Source organism: Phyllostomus hastatus, unplaced genomic scaffold, assembly GCF_019186645.2.
Source record: "Phyllostomus hastatus isolate PE091 unplaced genomic scaffold, TTU_PhHast_1.1 phas_scaffold_46, whole genome shotgun sequence".
Lineage (NCBI taxonomy): Eukaryota > Metazoa > Chordata > Mammalia > Chiroptera > Phyllostomidae > Phyllostomus > Phyllostomus hastatus.
This window is the reverse complement of record NW_025334032.1, coordinates 18,547,312-18,568,344: the sequence shown is the minus strand read 5'-3', so window position 1 is coordinate 18,568,344 and position 21,033 is coordinate 18,547,312. Positions and strand designations below refer to the sequence as shown.

Here is a 21,033-nt window from a genome sequence, read left to right as displayed (position 1 = left end):
TCTCCGCAGTAACTGCACAAATGATTATTCAATTACGCATGAAAGATGCGATGGCACATCTGCCAGCCTGCAATGCTTGTTCTGTCATGGGCCCTACAGCTGTGGCTGCCTGCCTCCCTGAGACTCCACCTTTTCGCCTCTTTGGGAAGTTTTCTTTTATTAGATATGACTCTGAGCCCTGGCTGGCATGGCTCAGTGGATTGAGTGCGGGCTGCGAACCAAAGTATTGCAGGTTCGATTCCCAGCCAGCGCACATGCCAGGGTTGCAGGCCATGGCCCCCAGCAACCACACATTGATGTTTCTCTCTTTCTTTCTCCCTCCCTTCCCTCTCTAAAAATAAATAAATACATAAATAAATCTTTAAAAAAAGGAAGAAATATGTTGGCAAACCGTGGTTCTGATAAGGGTTAATGTCTGAAATGCATCAGGAACCCCTTGGGGCGGAGGGCTGTCTACCCTTGAAGTGCAACAGGTCACAGGTCTCCAGCATCCGCCCGCCATGGCCTAGCCTTCAACAGGGGACGGTTACAGTGAAAACTTGTTTGGTTTGTAAACCGATTCCATTTCTCTTCCAGAAAATATTCTCCGAGCCGGGCAGCTTGTCCATGACCACCATCGCCAGGCTTCGAGAGAGCTGCCGGGCCAAGCTGCTGGCGCAGGGGTGAGGCAGGCGTCCCGCCCTCCGCACTGACCACGAGGCTTCATTCCCAGAGTTGACCAATTTTTACTACTTTCCTTTTAGTGCTGTAAATACTTGATGTCTCTACATTTCGGTCATGAATTTTTTTAAGAGTGATTTAAAATCACATTTTCTGCAACGGATGAGCTATGAAGTCCAATTTCTACAGATATATTTTTACCCCAAACAATAATATATAAAATGTGAGATGTGTTTGTATTTAATAATAAAGTATGCCAACACTCACGAGTTTGTGATCACTAGCTTGCCAGCCGACTGGAAGTGAAAACCAAACAGTAAACTCCCATTATTGTTACTAATGCCAATGAAATACTAGTCTGTTCCTTTCTGTGGCAGAGCATTTACCTTCACGTGAGGTTTGTCTATGTACTAAAGTGATTTCTCTTCAAAAGGTAGTTTTTAAAACTGATTTTAAAATTGTGTTAGATGAAGAATGAGTCTGATTTGGGGCTGGGAGTGCTTGATGCAGCCATCTCTTCCCGGACCCCTGGGAGGAAAAGACACACCCAGTGCGGGCCTCTTCCTCTGGGTTTCAGGACTGACACGAACCTCCCACCCAGACCCCTGATCCCACCTCCCCACCCTGAGCCCCCCGAGGAGCCCCTCTGCCTGGGCAGGCTGAGCCGTGCATGAGACAGGCCAAGGCAATGGGGAGACAGGTACACACAGGCAGGAGTCCTATGGGAACAGGGCAGATGGGAGACATTCGGGCACACTTAAGGACAGCTGGCCTGCGTCCCCAGCCCCACAGTGGCCCCTAGCTTGCCTGCCCTGCTCAGCAGTGTGACCTGAAAACACCTCTTGCTCTCTTACAAGCACCTCCATCCTCATCCTGTGTTTATACTGCAGTCACCTGTCAGCGGGGTATCACCCCCAAAGGCAGGCACAGTTGAGACCTGGGTGATGGCAGCCTCGAATGCTGGCAGCAGCCTGGGCCATCCTCATCTCCAGCTGTGGCCATCATGGAAGCACCTCCCTTCGCCCATAGCCAGAGGAAATGCGGCCAGGACCGAAATCCACTTTAGACGCTGTCCCTGGGAGGAATCTGGCTTGGATGAGTTGCCAAAGCTTGGGGAGCCACCCCAAGAACAGCCAACAATGTGGGTCACCGGCATGGAGTTGGCACAGATGCCGCGTGGCCTCGGGGTTCCTGGTTCTGCCTGACGTTTCAACACCACTGGTGTGGTCCTGAGCCTTTCACTCGCAGAACCGCAAGACATCTGGCCTGGGCAGGCTGACTTGGAGCTGTAGTAGTGGGGCTTTCCCTAGCAGGAGCCCAGTGATGGAGGCTCCCCTTCTTAAAACATAACCACATCCGCATCATCTGCCCAGGCATCGAAGCCTCAGGGAGCCATGGGGCATCTGGGTCCTTAGAAACCTTTGCCCCAGTGCTAAACATTCCAACACCCCAAAGACCTGACCCCAAGCTGAGTGCAGGTTTCTCTCAGCTCTGCATCAGGCGTATAGTGTCTGCACTGCCCAGACTGGGAAACTAGAATCCAAACCTAAGGCACTAACGTGTGTGGTCATGCTGCTGCCTGCAGGCCCTGAGCTCCACCCACCCCCAGGCAGCTTTCAGACTGCCAGTAACATCAGTCCAGCCCCATCCAGGTATCTCAGATGGCCCCACTCTGCTCTGCTCTGCTCGGTTTGGAAAGGACTGCTACTGAGTTGAGAACCACGCAGGGCTACAAGATCTACAAGCCAGTCTCCTGCCCATGTGGACGGCAGATTCTGGGGTGCAGGCATGCGGGTGGCAGTCAGCGGTACTCTAGTCCCAGTGTCGCCCAGCAGCTAGGCTGCCCTCAGCCATCATGGCGCATAGATCCTCACAGGACGCAGGTCATTGCTTAAAAAGTTAAGACCAAATAAATTGTAGGCTTGAGCTCCTGCTCTGAAAACTCTGAACACAGCCAGCAGGGGCCCCTGCTGCCATTGTCCTGGAGGCTCAGATAAGGGTCCATCTTCAAGGGGCGATCTTGTCCCCAGAACAACAGGGAACCAAGCACTGCTGTGAGGGAGCCCACACACTGCCCTGCAACCCCTCATTCTTATGGTGTAGGTAGGACAGCACTATGACTCTGTCACAACTGAAGACCACCCTTAAGACACGGTCTCAAACTGCCACCTAGCAGACTGGCTGCATGTCACCTCTCCTAGAAGCAGGGTGTCTCGGGCAGGTCCTCCACTTGCAGTTGTTCCTGGTACCCACTCCACCCCAGCGTCCACGCCACTCTCCACCGTTCACTCCGAGAGCTGACAAGAGCACAAGGTCCAGACAGAGAAAGAAAGAGACATTTTATTAGCATTGTTACAGCAATGCGTTACATGAAGGGACCCTCAGTGCACAGCCCACCTGAGCCGCAAGCGGATAAATCAGAGAGTGAAACCGATTATTGTACACAAGTGCAGACACAGGATCACCCTGAACCTCCAACATAAGACTAAAAATCATTTTACAAAAAAAAAAGTAAATAAAAATAACACCCATTTTTCTATTTAAAAAAGTGCCAGCTCTCGAGTGGCAGAGCACAGAGACCAGTCGCTTTAATGCCTGCTCAAGTGTTGAGCCGTGCAGCCCTTGGGGGCCAGGCCTGTCTTGGCTTCTAAAGCTTAATTTAAGCATTCCAGAGTTTCACCTTCTGAAGTACTTCTGTTTTACAATTTTCTTCTCTACTAACTTATTAACTCTGTCAGTCTAACAGTTAGCCAGCCTTCATCAGTTTTAAGTGTTAAGACCAGAGAACCTCCCTTTGTAAGACTCGTATCTGAGTCCAGAATGAAGAGACCAAACACCAGAACCTTAAAAAGCCAAATGATAGTGGAGCCAGTGCCCATTTAGAAAAGCACTCTTACCCTCCCCCCGCCTCCAAGTTCTACTTTGGTAAATATTAACGTTTAACCAGTTAGCAAAATATTTAACCCCGTTAGCAAAATTAACACCGTCATTGCAATAGTTACTCTTTTGTGCATAGTAGATGTTGCAAGATGAACTTCACATTGGATAAAGCAGATCTGAAAATCAGTTTGCAATAAAGTGTGCCTCCCTCAACATCAATCTAAGCTCAGGGAAATGAACCACGACCCTGCAGCTTCCGCTGGTCTGCGGCTAAATCGTCTGGTAGCCGGCGTGGCTCCTCTTTCTGCCGATGAGGTAGGCGATGAGGACGATGAGGACCAGTCCCGCCAGGGCGCCGCCCACGGCGATGGGGATCAGCATGTTGTTCTCGTCCAGCTGGCACTCTTCCACTGGGGGGACAAACAGGCACGCACCGTGCTCGAGTGGGCATGTGGACCTTACGAAGAGGCCTCTCCCTCCTCTCTACCTCTGCCCACTGCCCAGCGGGGGAAGATTATACAAGAGGGGGCGGGCCCCAATTCCAATCAACTATCACTGGAGAAGCTTCTACAAGGGCGCGACATTCTGCATGACCATGGAAATTATGGTCAGTGCGCAGTCAGGGTGTCTGGGCCCTGCTGGACACTGAACTCACCAGACAGATAGCATTTTTATATTCCAATTTCACAGCGGGAAGAGCCACACTATTTCTTAAAACAACCTGCTCAAATGTGATGTGTGTACAACTAAGACGTGCTGCGCATTTTGAAAGCAAAGTAACACAGGAAGGAGAACTTGCTCTAAAACTCTCAGACTGGGAAAGGGAACCCTCACCCTCAACCTTACCCTGCAACACAGAAGCTGTTTAAACCCAACAGACTCAGAGCCTGTTGGAGCCCACTCAGGGTCTAAAACCTGCCGCCTTCAATGTTACTCACCAGACCCAAACTTGTTGCCTTCTATCTGGAAAGCCTGGACCCACACTTTAAAAATGTTGACAGAAAAGGTCTCCGTGACCCGAATGTGCTCCTCTGCGTTACACTTGTAGGAATTCCCCATGGTGGCCTGAAGTTCTCTCAGTGAGCTGTTGCCGGCCTTGAAGGTGGGGTCTGAAATGGCATGCGAGAGTTAGTGCTCTGAGACACCTGGACGGGCAGGTGAATTGTAGGGATCTTACCTCTGCCTTCAGGAAGACTCATGTCCAACTGAATTCCATGCAGAAAAAACCGGCTAGAACTTGCATTCTTAAAGAGAAGAAAATAATCCTTAACTAGTCAACAGACTCACATGTTTACTATAAACTGGGTAATAAATTCGATCTCCCCTATTTCTAGCTTTAGACTGAAACTGAAGAGTATCATGTCTGGAAAAGGCATCATATAAATCTCAAGAACACAAATTTTGATTAGTTTCTTCCAGATCTTTTTACAGAATCAGATTCTGCTAAAAGGTCTGAAGGAGCCATGTTCCAAAAAGGTAAACTCCCTAAAAGTTGACCGAACTTTTTTAAAAGTCAAACTTTAAGAAAGTTAAACTTTATTATAAGAAACCCAACTGTTCAGTTCATCAGCATAGTGCATTATAAATACTTCTAAGTTTCATTTTGATTTTTCCTGTATTATTTTAACTTTATGCATGGTTCCCAGGCAGATCTCAAGAAAAGAAGGCACAGAATGCAGTAAAGGGGCGAGGAAAGCCAAACTGACCACCAAGCTGTCCCTTCCCTCTCTGCAGCCAAAGAGACTGTGCACTCGGGCATTATCGGTGGCTCCTGGGCACACGGCAGGCACTCCCTAATCCCTAACGTCTGGTGCATACGTAAGGGATGGCCCATTTGTAAACAAAAACAGGAAAGCAGAGCTGAGGGCCCAAAAAGACTGACAAGAAGGGAAGGCAGAGAGAGTTCCAGGACCCGTGTTTGATGTTCCCTCTGGCTTACACGTGGTGTGCTTGGCTCAGGTACGGGGCACCACGTGCGTGGGAAAACACAGTGTTAAGGAAACCACAGCAAACCGCATGCTAAGATGCAGGCAGATCTGACAACGAAGTCCCCCTGAGCGAAAGGAACAGGGACACTCACCATTCCAAACTGGAAGGCTAGGAGCCTGATGTTCTCGCTGTGGAGCTCCAGGGTCACCTGCTGGGGCGTGCAGCTCCCATTGGCATGGGTCTTATTCGGGTTGACATTGAACACTCCTGTCACCGTCTGGGCAAGAAAAACAGAAAAGTTACTATTCCGTCTCACGTCTTGGGCCCTCCATTCCTGAAAAAACACAAGCAATCATCAAAGCAGTAACCTCAAGGCCAAGTACAGCACCTTCATTTTAACCAAAACCAGAAGAGAAACACCAGAAGTTTACACTAGTGCAGATTTCATTTTAGTGCTACTTCTGATGCTTCCAGAATGGCCCGTACCTAAGGGAAAGGGGCAGCAGATCCTAGCGCCCTTCTTCTTCAGCCTGTCTCCCAAAGGTCACACACTTTACTTCATCACAAGCAAGTTACTTGTCACAGCCCCCACAGACTTTGTCATCATTGGGGGGAAATATTATTTCAAAGGAAAAGTATAAAAAACAACAAATGTTTGAATAATAAGAGTTTAAGCAAAATTTAACATTCTCTTAGGGGTCAACAAACTTGTTCTATAACACCAGGGCCAAACACCAGGCGTTCTAGCCTTTTGTGGACCACACAGCAATCTCTGCCGTAAGGGTTCGACTCTGCTGTTGTAGAGGGAAGCAGCCAGTGTGTAGAGGTGTGTATGGCCATGTGCCAATAAGCTGACCAGTGCCAATAAGCTGACCAGAGACACCAGAGCACACTGACTTGCGATGCTCATGTGCAGCCACCCTCCAAGGCACAAAGAGAACGGGGAGTGGGTCCTCAGAGCCGAGCCTACCGTGTTGTCCTTCTTCTTATAGGTGATGTTCAGCTGCAGCCCCATGTTGGCCAGCAGACAGGTCCCGTTGGTGCCAGTCACGTTGTACCTGTCTACAGCGGGGCTCTCAGGCACTGGTGATGGCGAAGGGCGAGGAGGTGACGGGTGGGTAGGGGGTGGCGAGGGGCGCGGAGCTGTCGGGGCAGCTGTCGGGGAAGGTTCATCTTGCTGACAGCGCGTCTCTGGAAGGACAAGGAAGAACTGATCACACTGTTTACAGGAAGGAGGGCAAAGTTCTGGTTCTGCAGAACCAACAGGAGCCACAGCAGCCCTGAGCTCCATCCCCATCTCCAGGAGCTCACCGTAGGCCCCAGCCCTTTGGAATGAGGACAAGCCACAGCAGCGGGCTCAGGGTGGAGCAGGAGAGGTCAGGTTTTTGGGGTGGTGTCTGTAGGGAGAAGTCACATTGTTCCCCCAGGGGACATGCTAAGGATTTTGAATGTTGATTCCGTTCCTCAGAATTTGACCCACCATGACTGTCTACAGCAAAAAAGTGTATTCAAAATCAAGGCAGATAGAACCCGAAGTAGAATAAAAATTTTCTACAGGAGTAGGCAGGATAGGCAGGTGCCTCCTATGAAGGTTACAGATTACTCAACGTTTTAAAACACCAAGATATGCAGCACTTCTAGGGTACCACCAACCCCCAAATTAGGTTTTCTTTTACCTCGCTTCTGTGGACTATCGAGAAGTTTAAAATCATATTCATACAATTTCCATCCAATTCCAATGCTTCCCATAATTTTGCTAGGCAAAGCCAGGGCAAGTTGGCTCAAATATTCAGTGTGGGGAGCCAGGCAGGAGTTCGTGTAGCTTTACCCACCACCTATTTCCACTTACTCTAAGCTAAAATGAAACTTCCATCCAACTCTTTTCCAGATGCCCATTTCACCTCCACATCCCATCATCTACTTGGGGGTGAAGAGATGGGAAACCTCACCTCATAAAACTAACATAGGGGAAAATTTAACATTCTCTGGGAGGTTCAATTCACCCAGGATGCCTTCTTATAATGTAATAATCTTGTAAAGTAAAATGCCTTTCTAGATGGAGGATACAGATGGGGGACAATACCCTCCAAAATGGATGTAAACTTGGTCTGACTGTGGCAGGGCAAACACTGCTGCAGATGCTCCGACCTGGGGAATGCTGGCCAACACTGTCAGCTCTTACCCTAAACTAGGCTACAGGCTGACATTTTCAGTTGCACTTTTAAAAAGAGCTTCATTCTTACTTGAAAAACTGTTACAGAACAACATAATTAAAACCACATCGAAACAAAAGAGGGCAGGCCAGTCTTTCCAGGTTCTGGACTAGGTGGCTATGCAACACACATGGAGGGAAATAACCTACACTAATTTGACAATCATTCACTGCTTCCTCAGAGTGGGCTACGAAGTATCAGCTTGGAACATGAATAACAAACATTAGGTCTAATCTCTAGTCCTAGTCAGGACTGTGGAGATCTGTTTGAATAAAATGTCCTCTTCCTTCTATCTGATTTACAAATGCAAACCCCACTCTTGAATCCAATACCACAGTCCTTCCTGCAGAAGGCTCACAATCCACAAGGAGACAATCACAAATACAATGCACTGAAATACATTCAGTGCTACCTGTGGGAAGGCCTCTGGATAGACTAGCGGATCCAAAGGTTGCTCCTGGGTCGCCCTCAGTTTTCCCCACAAAGGAAACAATGAGAGGAGGGGCAGGGCTGTGTGTCCTTCCAGGTGCTCTTCTCACCACCTCCCAAAGCTAGTACCCAAAGGATCTCTAGGCAGCAGCAGATATTCAAATAAACCTGAATGTTGCAGTTAAGGAGTCTCAAATAGAAAGAGATGCTTTGGCACCAATTTCAATTTAAACTAGACTAGAAATGAGACCCTGGTTCCTAAGGAATGAAAAAGAAATACGGCCAAATTGGGTAGGAAGTAAGACTTATGAACTATATTTGGTTGTTGTTTCTATTTTGAACTTCTGGGCCACAGAGGAGTTGACTGACAAGTACCCATGTGTCAAATTTTAAATAGAGAAAGATGCATAAATCCAAATCCTCTGGTGAGCCATTACAACCAGATGCCTGCAGGGGCCTCGCCCCAAACACACTAACCCAGCATGGGCCTGGGTCCAGAAATCCAATTCTGATGAACAGTGAGGCTCGCTCACCTGGTTTCTCCAGTCAGAGCTACCTACACTCAGACCATTCCAGAGTGATAATCATCTACCCTACTTTTACAGACCTTCAGGAAAGAAGATATCTGTTTTCTTCAGAACTTATCCTCATCAACAAAACTGACGGAAAAGTCAGTGCAGCCTTGGCTTTTATTTATTTCCTTTAAAAATAAAATCTGTAAGTATTTGAGTTTTCTTAAATAAGATGATACGTATGTAAGGCAAAATGAATGAGGGCTCTCTGGCTGAGACTACTACTATATTACCGTTAAGTAAGAGTCTACTTTAATACCCTGAACCAGCAGTCCATCAAACAAAAACTCTGAACAGGCCTTTCTGACCAAAATGTACTGAGTTATTGCAAATATGTCAATTCAACAATTCATTAAGGATTCCTGAGTAGAACGGGGTAGGGTAGGGAGATATAAAAATATACTTAACATATATGGCATGGGAATCTTTTCCCTGAAGCAGCTTTCAATTTAGTTGATAAGAAAAATATTTAAAAAGTACTTAATCAAAGAAATGAAACTGGCACAGGAGATTAAAAAAATAGAAATGGCTCGATTTTAATAGAAATCAAGTATTTTTAAGTAATTCATGCTGTCATGGTAGTGTATGAGGCCAGTAATGTCAAACCCCCACTTCTAGGGAAAATACTGGCCCTTTTAATTGCAAAATAACATTAATACCAAGAATTGTAAAAAACAAAACAAACAAAACAAATGCAAAGCACCAAGACACTGAGAACAGACAAAAAGTGGTGTGATGACATGCCACCTGGTAAGGCTCCCCAAGGGCCAGACTCATGACAAGTTCAGTAACTGGAACATGCTAGCAGCTGAGCTTTAAACACAATTCAGATCAACTTCATAAGGCTATAAAATGTACAACCACTATGTTGTACACCTGAAACTAATACTGTACGTCAACTGTAACTGAAATTTTTTTTAAAAAGGACTCAGATCATGCCATCAATTACTATGTTGCTGTTCGGTGAAACCCTTCCTTATGGAGCATCAACTGGTATTTGAGACCCAGGGGCCTCAATTTCTCCCCAGCACCCCCACCCTGAGCAGCTGCCTGCCAGTCCCTAGGACCCAGGCCACTGGAGGACAAAATCCCAAGGAACAGTATGTGAAGCAAGAAATCACCGTTGTGTGAGGTGGGGTAGGAGCAGCTCTCAAGAAAGTGTTCAGAAGCCTTCGAAGCAAAAGGAAACAAGTTGTAAAGGTGAGGAGCTGTGTCTACGAAGGACCGAGTTCAGGCCCAGTTACAGTGAGGTCAGTGGAATGAACCAGCAACCCAGAGATGCCAGCGTTTCCTAAGACCTTTGGACAGTTTTCGCTTTATCCTTCTGCTCTTGAGACCTGAGCCAGACGCCTGCTGCAATCCGGACATATTCAGTTAGTTATGAAACCCAGGTAGTCGGGAGATTTATAATTATTGAGAATACAAACAAGCTGAAGTATTTAGCTCCTTCACCTACCCCCCACTAGGTTAGCCACCGTGTGACAAGTCACCTTCTATATGCCGGAGGAGGTGCACCTGCTGCCCACAAACACTGCTCACTCCAGCCTGAGGGAAAGTCCTCCCGCTCCACCAGCCCTTCCTGGAGAAGATGCACACTCACCCAGCCCTCCAGGCCCATCTGAGACGAGGCTGCACAGTGGGAAAGTTGAGCCCTTTTCCTTCAGAACCCCCTGCTGCCCCAGCTCACCCTGACCTCCACCTTTAAGCCCCACGCATTTGCGACTAGTTGTATTTCTCCCAGCTACACTTGGTTTCTTTTGGTCCTAGCTCTGTCACTAACCCTCTTCCCACGACATCAGGGAGTCAGCTAATTTTCTCCTTAAGGAGCCAGAAACTAAACATTTAGACTCTGTGGCTGTTGGGTGCCTGTCCCAACTCAGACCTGCCACCACAAACATGAAAGCAGCCACAGAAACAGGCAAGGAAGTGGTCATGGATGGTGGCGGCATTCCAGTACTTCAGTTATGGGCACTGAAACTTGAATTCCAAAGAATTTCACATGTCATGAAAATTCTCTTTTGATTTTCTTTTTTAACCTTAAATTTATAAGCATAAAAAGCATTCTCAGCTTACCGGCTGTACAGAACCCAGAGGAAGGCCAGACCAGGCAGCAGACCAGTGTGCCAGTCCTGCGAGGAGCGCCCCATCTGAGGACCGTAACAAGCAGCACAAAGGGCTGACAGGTTCACCCTGCCCAATAGCTCCGGTGAAGGCACAAATCAGCGACTCTCTGACAGTCACCCTGAGCCCTCAAGCAAGACCACTGGGGAACAATGCTAATCAAAGGCCCATCAGCAGTGGCAGGTGTCAAGACCAGAAAGAGAGGTGGGGGACCCTGCAGTAAAGGTGAGGGGATTAAGTGAAAACAAAACAAACCTCTTAGGACAGGCAACAAAAGCAGGCAACAACAGTATGGTTATCAGCAGGAAAGGGGAAATGGGGGGAGGGAGAAGAGGGTAAAGAGGGGATAAATGGTGATGGAAGGAGACTTGACTCGGTGGTGAACACACACAACATACAGATGTACTGTAGAACTGTACACCTGAAAATTGTATAATTTTATTAACCAGTGTCACCCTGACAGATTCAACAAACTGACCAGAAGGAGGTGCTGTCCTTAACACACCCTCTAGCAAGCAGAGATAACTTCCCCAAGGCAACCTACTCCTTACCCTCAGGAAAATGACAGCTCTATTTATTACTTTCTCTGTGCCAGGAACTGAAGTAAGCTCTTCGTATAAGTTTCCCTTTTAATCCTAACTGCCTTCTGGGACAGGTTATTATCCTCATTTTACAAGTGAAGGACATGAGAGGTTGACCACCTCAGCCAAGGCCATGGGGAAGCAAGTGCATGCGGGCGGTGGGGGTGGGGGTGGTGGTGTCATAATCCCAGAAAGGCACTCCTGGTCCTTCCCCCACCTGCTTCTGGGTCTGTCCGAGCTGGACTGAGGTAAGACGAGGTCTCTTTGTAAAGACATCTGGCTTGAATGGGAAGAGGTCCTGTGACCCTGGACCCTGTTAGCTCTAGCAAGGGAAGACCCAGAGAGGGTTCCAATTGCTTTGCCCTTTTACCTTTTTTAATAAATACTTGTCATCCTAATTTAAAGAGGTCGTCTCTAAAGAGAAAAGAAATGGTTTGGTGGACAGCTTTCCTAAGACAGAAGCTTGCCTGCTGTGCTCCAGGTATGCAGGGGCTCATTCACATACAACCCCCTCAGGCGTCAGGGCACGAAGCTGCTTCGGCAGTCAGTGGAGTCGGACTGTCGGCATCAGGGCCAAGGGCACAGTCTTACCTTCCTTGCTGAAGCTGCTGTTTGACAGGTATGCCTGGATAACGGTATCACTGAACGTGACAGTAACATTCTTCATGTGGATCCGGTTGCTGCTCACACATCTGTATTTTTTATTTATGTCTGCCATGATGTCAGTTATCGATTCTGCAGTCCTGATTTCTACATTAAAAAAAATTTTTTTAAATACCCAGAAGCACTTAGTTAAAAGCATTTCTAGACACAACCCCAACCCAATTTTCTGCACTTCATAATCAGTCAGTTTTTGTTCTTACCCTTGGAGCTTGCATTGGGGAAAATTTCTGTGTCTGACAAGTTATAAACAAAACTCATCATCTGGACACTGTAACGTGTTGCATTTCTTGTGAAATTAAGGGTCAGTTTATGTCCTTTTCCAAAAGCAATCATGAGACTGGGGTTAGACATGTTCTCTTTGCCACAGGAGCTGCTATTTAATACTCCTGCATCAGATGGCAGGTCGAAGGTCACATTCTAGAACAAACAATGACAACAGAACCCAATTAGAGTGTAGGTTATTAAACGGATTCAGAAACACTAAAAAAAAAATCTTTTGTACATCTGATATAAACTTAGTTCCCTCAGTTCCATCTCAGATGTCACTGTTAAGGTACTTTTAATATAAACAAAAACTACAAAAAAAGTCAGTATTATATGTCAATAACAGAAAGGTAATTCAAGTGTTAAGACAAAGTTGACAAAATTTTTCATATAATTACAAATTCTTCATTAATATAATTTTAATTTGCAACAGAACAGAATTAAAACTACAGATCTAGGTAAACTCAAATAATTCATATTGGGCTTAGAATAAACTGCGTATTTTTATTTGAAAAAGGCAATTACTACTTGTTTGCTATAGAACTGTTTGCTTAAAGAATTATGCTCCTCTCTCTTTTTTAAAGATTTTATTTATTTTTAGAGAGGGAAAGGGAGGGGGAAAAGAGAGGGAGAGAAACACTGATCCGTTGCTTCTTGCACAGCCCCAAATAGGGACCTGACCCACAGCCCAGGCATATGCCCCCTAACTGGGAACTGAACTGGGGACCTTTTAACTTACAGCCCAGCACTCAATCAACTAAGCCACACCAGCCAGGGCTAAAGAATGTCTCTTTAAACAAAGAAAAGGTGTTTATGCAAGATTGTTTAAAGTTACTGTTATACACAAAAACAAGCAACCAGAAAACAACCTAATGTCCATCAAAATGAACTGGACTGACTAATGAACTATGGCAAAGCTGTATACTAATGCTGCCCTAAGAAAACGACAAGACTACATGAGGCGAGAAAGACATGCTTTGTGAAGGAGTAAGACACACAGCAGCATATGGATGGTTCCATTTGCATAACAATTAAGATAAACAATATTTTAAAAATCCAAACACAGAAAGAGTGAATAGAAATTAAAATAAAAGGTGCTTGGACAAGTCTTTAGAATTTGAGACATTTCTATAGAACAAAACCTTCCCAGTTTTCTTCTGTTTTGACAGAGACCACATTTGTATCTAGACCAGTACAAATGAATTAATGAGGCAGAGCACTTGCACAAAGTCCAGAGTGCTTTAAAGAAGCTGCTGATCTTTCCGGCAACCCTGGGCCCCGCTTCTGCCCTTGGGGTGGTAGTAAAAAGATATGGTGGTATCGAAAGAGAGATAAAGAAAAATGGTGGTTTCAACAAGAATTTGAAAATAAAATTTGAATTATGAATATATTTAAAAGAGTACACATTAAATAGAACTACAGGTAATAGGTAATTAATGAAGACAGACATACGAACAAATGCAGCTTATTTGTTAGAAATCTAGGAAATGTACCCTGGTTGGTGTGGCTCAGTGGACTGAATGCCAGCCTGCAAACTGAAAGGTTGCTGGTTTGATTCCTTTGTGCTTGGGTTAAAGGCCAGATCCCCGGGTGAGGGCATGCAAGAGGCAACCAACTGATGTTTCCCTTATGTCAATCTTTATCTCCCTCCCTTCCCCCTCTCTCTGAAAATAAATGAAATCTTAACAAACAAACAAACAAAAAACAAACTAGGAACTCCAAAAGCCTTACTCATCCTGTATCAGTACAGAGCTGTTTTAACAAAGTTGTACTAAATTAGCTGTACTAATTTTATCAAACTAGTACAATGCTTAAGCCCTGCACATCAACTATTTATATATAATTCTTGGAGCATAATAGTTTATATAAAGCAAATTCAACAGACCAACAAAGTTATGGTCACAGAGCTATATATACTGGGCATGAAAAAAGAATATAAAAACACTTAACTACCAACAGAGGAATCGATTAACAAATTAGGTTGATTAACATAATGAAAATGAAGTATTACAAAAAATAGTATAAGGAAAACTGAAAAAATGCTCCTAGTAAAAGAGTGAAGGCAGAGCACAAAATGGTTTGTGTATTATGACTGCAAGTTCAACATACAAAACAGCACAGGCTACCAATGAGCCAAGAAGGCACTATGTATATAATGAGAATTGTGTTAAGGTGGGATAATTTTTCAAACATTTACTTGAAAATTTTAAATAGTTTTGTTTCTCATGTGTGTGAACACACACACACATATGCACACACATACTCAATGCAAGGCTTCCTACCTTAGAGCCACTGTTGGTATCATAGTTGGTCAAGAAGGCAGCAGAGAAGTTGGCCATTATACAAGCTGTCCCATTGCCATCTCTCACCACAAACACCGCTGATGCACTGTGCACGAGGCCTGCTAGCTCCAGAAAAGACAAACATTATTACCAAATGCCTTTTTGAAAATACTTTGGGTATTTCTGTGGTCTCCAACTGTAGCAATAATGGATTTTACTTCAGAATACTTATCAGGAAGTCCCATGTTAGTTTCTGGGTCACCCCAGGGCATAGGTGCTCCACACTCATTCCTCAGCACATTCCATGGGGTCCTGGAGGCACCATCAGCCTCTATATTGACCTCCTAGAGAAAATCATGGTATGGATTCTTTCACTGTGGACCTAAACTGCTATTTAAAATAAAGTAAGGTTTTACCTCTCATGGGCTGGTGGTATGACGAGAAGTCATGGGTTCAAAGATCTAAGGTTTCTGTCTAACTTCAGAAAGGTCCTCGAAAACCAGTAATTCAGTTAAACCTGGACTTGGCTTTGTGACCTTAGGACATCAATCTGTCCAGGTAGGGACTTCACATGTCAGGAGCACAGGACAGAATGAAGCTCTCACAGGTCCTTCTCTCCTGAGAGTTGTCACTGCTAAATATTTCCTTTTTAAGTTCTCAGGGCCAGTGCCATCTCCACTTCTTTATATCCCCCCCCCATCGTGATATTAAGCAGTTTAGAAGCAAATGTAATCTGATCACCACGGCAGAGAAGTGTACAGCGTGTGTTCAGAAATGATGTGCCCTTCCCCGGCTTCTCCACTGCTACAAGCTCCTGCACGCCTTTACCAAGCAAGCATTTCCACATCTGGCTCTGATCGCTCACTCTAAGTGTAGATATGACTCAGGCACACTCTGAAGGCAGCACACTCAGAGGACACTCAATTAACTTTTCATTCTAAAACCATTGACCCTGGCAAGGTAAATGTCTCTAATGAAGCCAATTCATTTTACCCTTCACACTTTCACAAAAGAAAATCTCCAGAGCCAACAATTCAAGCCTAAAAAGCAAAGAGTACAGTCACAAACCTCACATGTCTTCCCATAAGCCTCTGGTAAAGGTAATATCAAAATTTACGTGCATAAGAAAAAGTTGCTACACCAAAATGAAACCAACTATGGTAAACAAGAAAACCTGTGGAGCCCTGGCTTGTGTAACTAAGTGGACTGAGCACTGGCCTGCCAAGCAAAGGGTCGCCAGTTCAATTACCAGTCAGGGCACATGCCTGGGTTGCGGGACAGGTAGGAGCCCTGCAGAGGCAGGCAACCACACATTGGTGATTCTCTCCCTAAAAATAAATTCATTAATTAAAAAAAAAAAAACCCCAAACCTGTGCAATTTTTTGGCCTGTTTTGATTTGCAAAATTTTAACCAACCTCTGGAATACTTAGGCAAGATTACACTAAAAGCACTTTCTATAAATTGAATATTTCATTAAAAACACCTAGAGAGAATTATTCTGTAACTTGTTTTTGACATTGTAAAGGTTTTTAAAATGTCTACTTTCTGAGGATGGGTAAGTGTACCAGAGGGAAAAGCATGTGTTAAAGCACAGGCCCTGAAGCCAGACACATTGGACACTGACCCAACTCACTGTGTGTGTGGGCCCTGCCTGCCCTGTGCACAGGCTTCCTCAGGCCTGAGATGCCTGCGCCTGGCCCTGGCACCTCGGCTGGAGGGCAGGTCACATGGGTACAGCAGGTCACTGCCTCCCACGGGAACACATGCAGGTCAGTTCTCACCAAGCCTGCCTTTGATAAAAAACAGTTTCTCTGAAGCATCAAAAAGGCTTTCTACTGACTGAAAGCACTTCACTAGGAAACACTTCACATTAACCAACTTTCAGTCATGCACCTTTTTCAGCTGGTAAAGTATGCTGAGGGTCCAAGCTTTTGAAGAAAAACAAAATAAGCTTTAGCAGCACTAGAGGCCAAGAAATGTTCAATTATTAAAATAAGAAACCCCAGAAACCAATTTTGGTCAAGAGAAAAATGTGTGTAAAAGCATCAGAACATAAAATTCTGAGACATTATGTATATTAGTGATCAGAAGTTTATTTTTATTTTTTAAAGCTGTAATAGTGGCAGTTGTTGGGGGGAAAGAGACCCATCTCAAGTTAGTGAAAATGTCTGTAGTTATTTGAGGGGCGTCCCTCTCAAAGTCCCTGGCCTACTGGCAACTGCTAATCTCTAGCAGTCCTTCACTCAGATGCAAACTCTATTTCTCCAGAAGTCATATAAAGGAGTAACCTTGTCTCATTCCTTTAAAATACTCCTACTTGTAGAAATTCCATTCCCTAAGATAAGTGCAGCTATGGGAAACAGGCCTGCTTCAGAGTACGAAATCTTGGTTCTCTGATAGACGCCCCGCCCCCCGCCCCCCCCCCCCCTTACTTGGGGTATGCCCTTAGGCCAGTAGCAACTACCAAACCCTGGGTTCAGGCACCTGTGAAATGGAGGTAAGAGTGCTGACACCTCAGGGTCATTAGAGCATCAAATGAGCCAACTGCATGAGGAGCATCAGTACAGGGCATTAGCACTGACTATGATGTTAGCTATTATTATTCAAATATTCAGTACCATACAGACCTCATTTACCAAGTTCATCATTGAATCCTCAGTATCTGTATTTTATTAACAAGTACTTGTAATGCACTTGCTATGTGCCAGGTACAGCTCCAGACACTCAGCAGTTAATTAAATTAGCCTGACAATATTAACTAGTAGACACTATTATGACTCTCCTTTACAAGACACAGGGACAGGCTAACGCAGAGAGACGTTAATTTACGCAAAGCCTCACAGCTAGGGAGTGGTACAGAGGGAAGTCTGCTGACTCAGCACATTTCCCTCTCATGTTAGCCTGGGCTGGCTGGCTGGCTGCAGGGTGAGTGGCATGGCTGAACCTTGCTTTCTCTCCAGCACTTGGTGAGCAAGCAAGTATGTTTCAAATTATGAAACATTTGCTTTTGAAATGAACCAGAACTTCTAGAGGCAGGGCACAAGTATGTACACTTTTAAAAAGCTGATGTATACACATTTAGTAAGGGCCAACTACTGTAAAACTGGACGTCGCTGCATGTATGTACTGGGCACTTCCTATGCGTGAAGCACGACGTAGGTTGTAAGAAGGGGAAAGAGAAATACATGAGCAAAAATAATCCCAACTCAGCTGAATCGATGCTCTAGTAAAAGCACATACTGAAGCATGTAATCAAGTTCTGTGGATGCAGACAGAGGGAGAAATAATGTCAATATAAATTCAAAATTATGGACTCAAAACATTTTGACCTCAAATCGACATAAGAATTTGGTTGCAAACCTGTGGTAACTGACAAACTCCCACAACCAAGGGTAAGATTAATTAGCATAAAACTTTTCAAACTTCCTAAGTGACAGTTCTTCATTTGGAAAAGGAAGCCACCTAGCTGATTTCAATGGTTTAAAAAGGTAAAATTATGTAATTACATTGGATCTCATATATCAATACCAAAAAGTCTCAGATCATGATTACCTATGCTTTCCACCAAGGAGTCAAACGCAAAAGGTTAGGTAGTTTCTAATAGTTTGTGCAAAAGAAATTTAGAAGTTTGTCATATTTTTAGAAAAGATGTCTTTGGTGAAATTGTATATTAAAATAAACATTATTTTAAATAGGCCCAAATTCAAGGTAACAGACCTTGTCTAAAAGCTGGGTTTTAATCGACTATAAAATTTAAAAGATATGATGCAATGGGCGCGGAAAGATAATTTCATGCACAATACTAAAAGCGATTATAATGTAGGGAAGTTATGAACTTTCCATTTTAAGCAGAGTTTTTAAAGCATGAAACAACATATTCAAGTCCTAATGCTTGTGAGCTCTTCTAATAAAGAACAAAGCAGCCGTTCCAACACGACAATACTTGTTCCAGCAACTCCTCTTGTAACTAATTACACCAGCCAGTAAAGGGCAAGGCAAGGCTTCAGGTTTACTGCTGGAATAAGGTCATCCCTTGTGGCTACTCATGCAACTGAAAGAACTAATTTACACAACAGGCAAAACAAAAATGTGAAACTGAAATCCATGGAGACACACAAAAAAAGAATTTTAGAGTAGGATGAGACTTACAGAGAGGGCCTCTACAGGCTTAAAAGGAAACCATGTAGTGATTCCCCTTTAAGAGACACCCCATATTACGCTTTCTTATCAGGACAAATGAAACAAAATCCCTCAATCAATAAAACACTGAGCACCCACCGAAAGCTTCTATGAATTCTACAGACTGGTGGAGCGTCAGACGCTTCCCAACGTGTTAATGGAGTCTCTCATTTTGACTCGCAGGAACCAGCACAAACAGAACAGTGACAGCAGCTCTTTACAAAGATTCACTAGCAATGCACACTGCTGCCATTGAGAAACCGAGGCCTTGTCCTACCTCTCATTTTGTCCACTGTGGGTCCTCCCAAACGCTAAAAAATGACTTTAGGTCAGTCCAACACAAATTTAAATTCACAGTAACAGACACACACAAACACTGCAGGCCAAACTGAAAAACAGGCCAAGGTTAAAGTACCAAGGACGAACTCTAAAAGGCTGGGATCACCACGCCGCCCTATTCCCTTCTGGTAAGAAGCGTCAAGGTGGGGTCATCCACTGGGACCACCGAAGGAGCGCGCAGGTCCTGGAGTCTCAGGCCTCACCTGGACCTCCGTGGCTAAACTTGCACGTAAGTTAAAGAAACAAAGGACACCTTCCAGAAACCAAGTCACCCAAACAATTTTCAACTAAACACCCCAGAAAACGAGTTTACTGACCCTTTAGTGACCCGAGGGCAGAACCGAGCCCTAGGCTGAGAACCTCGGATCCTCCCATGTCCATCTCTGGCCAACTGGATTCGATACCCCAGTCAGCGGCCAGCAGGCTCCGGTCAGACCCCACGCGGACCTCGGCGTGTGCGGGGACGACTCGCAGGCCCGCCGTCCCCCAAGCCCAGCCAGCTACTCTCGGATCCCGTAGCCCCCGGACCCCGAACAGTCCTCCCTACTCTCCGAAAACACCCTCCCCGCAGATGTCCCAAGCCTCCGAGCACCGCCGCGCAGCCGCCGGACTGCTTGGAGTCCCTCCCCTCCCTGCAGACCCCTGATCCCGGCCTGACCCTCACCGAGTAACAGCAGGAGCAGCGGCTGACGCCGGGCGCTACCGGGGGCCGCCATGGGCACCGGGGCCACCGGAGCGGGAACCGGGCGGGGTCGGGTGGTTGGGCTGCCTGACGGCGTGCGCTGGAGGACGGGCTGGGGGCCGGCGTAAGAGCCGCAGGTCCCGCGGTCAAGAGGCCCAGTCGCTGTGGCGCCCGCCGCAGGAAAGAGACCCCCCGCGGCTCGCTGCGCCCGTCACGTGAAGCCGCGCCGCACCCACGCCGTCACGTGATCTCACAGATCTCGCGAGAGTAAGTGGGTGCAGAATGGGGACCTCCCTCTTTCCAGTGCGGTGTCCTCCCCGCGCCCAGCACTCGCTTTCTCCGTGACCTGGAATCGGGCGCGTGACCTCGCCTAGCATGTGACCGTGGTTCCACGTGACTCGGACCCTGCTCCAAGATCCCCGACCTTGTTAATCGCGGCCAGAGGCGGAAAGTGGGCGGTGGCTCCGGGTAGAGGAGGCGGTACCTAGAAGCCTACCGGTGAGGAATCAGGAGGCGGGACCGTGGGGCGGGTGGTCGGGCGAAAAGGGAGTTGTCCTGGGTACAAGAGCAGTGGGGTCTCTTAGCAGCCAGTCGGGCGGCCACCGAAAGTTAAGACGAGTTTGAACCCGGAGAAGTGCAGCTTCCCGCCGGAGGACCGCGAACTGAGGTGGCCCGCGCGGTAGAGACACTCACTCCTAGCAAAACGTGAATGTTACGGGGCATCCTTGACGGGTCGGGAGATGACTGGCCCACCCGAGAGGAGTATTTCCACAGGAACCTCTTTTTTGTGAGATCTCTTGAAATCCTGCCACTTTTAACTTGGGGGCGCCTCTACGCCACTATTCTCAAGGAGGATGTAAGTGAAGCTTAGGAAGGAGGTGAGATGTTTGAACACGCTTATTGATATTACAATTCGTGTTTCAAAACAAATCGTTTTAAAAACAACACAAAGTACAGAAAAGCTAGACAAATCTTAGCTGGAGGGCATTCAGAGGTTGAAGTGATTCCCAGCTGTCACACCCTCCTAAAGGATGCCTAGGAATGGGGGTGGCATTTATTAAAATAAGTTCAGAAACATTTGTTCATTCTATGCAATGCAGACATTCCGCAGAAAAGGAAATCGCTGTCTCTCGGTTTCTAGAACCTTCCTAAAGGACCTCTCTGCCCCCGTATTGCCTGAGTGTAAGGCCACTTACTTTGGTTCTCCTCGAGGCGCTCTGGTTTTTCTTTCCTGTGTC

At 46.0% G+C, this 21,033-nt stretch overlaps 2 protein-coding genes across 4 annotated transcripts in view; one reads left to right on the top strand and one right to left on the bottom strand.

Moving 5' to 3' along the window:
• The window catches only part of GRTP1 (growth hormone regulated TBC protein 1), a 29,706-nt gene extending 28,780 nt beyond the window's left edge, over positions 1–926 (top strand). For both annotated transcript variants that reach the window (XM_045821617.1, XM_045821615.1), the window contains exon 8: positions 577–926. In XM_045821617.1, coding sequence (XP_045677573.1) covers positions 577–666 — 90 coding nt within the window. In that variant the 3' untranslated portion in view covers positions 667–926. The remainder of the gene's footprint in view (positions 1–576) is intronic.
• A 2,056-nt stretch (positions 927–2,982) lies between these two features.
• LAMP1 (lysosomal associated membrane protein 1) lies at positions 2,983–20,116 on the bottom strand. Of its 2 annotated transcripts, none has more exons than XM_045821589.1 (9): positions 19,778–20,116; positions 14,595–14,713; positions 12,249–12,465; positions 11,977–12,135; positions 6,440–6,660; positions 5,621–5,746; positions 4,718–4,784; positions 4,479–4,649; positions 2,983–3,950 (listed from the first exon to the last, which is right to left on the bottom strand). In XM_045821589.1, the coding sequence occupies exons 1-9, from the start codon at positions 19,827–19,829 to the stop codon at positions 3,811–3,813; spliced, it is 1,272 nt and encodes a 423-aa protein (XP_045677545.1). In that variant the 5' UTR covers positions 19,830–20,116; the 3' UTR covers positions 2,983–3,810. The 2 variants fall into 2 exon arrangements, with proteins under 2 accessions (XP_045677545.1, XP_045677544.1); XM_045821588.1 differs by having other exon boundaries at positions 14,595–14,716; positions 19,778–20,114.
• Positions 20,117–21,033: the final 917 nt, after the last annotated feature.

Bases quoted from the DNA above. Each gene is read 5' to 3' on its own strand.
- LAMP1 (XM_045821588.1), bottom strand. From the start codon at position 19,829: ATGGCGGCCCCCGGTAGCGCCCGGCGTCAGCCGCTGCTCCTGCTGTTA. The intron at 12,136-12,248 runs GTAAGAACAAAA...TTTTTAATGTAG, and splicing joins CCCCAATGCAAGCTCCAAGG to AAATCAGGACTGCAGAATCG. The intron at 4,650-4,717 runs GTAAGATCCCTA...ATGCCATTTCAG, and splicing joins GAGTCTTCCTGAAGGCAGAG to ACCCCACCTTCAAGGCCGGC.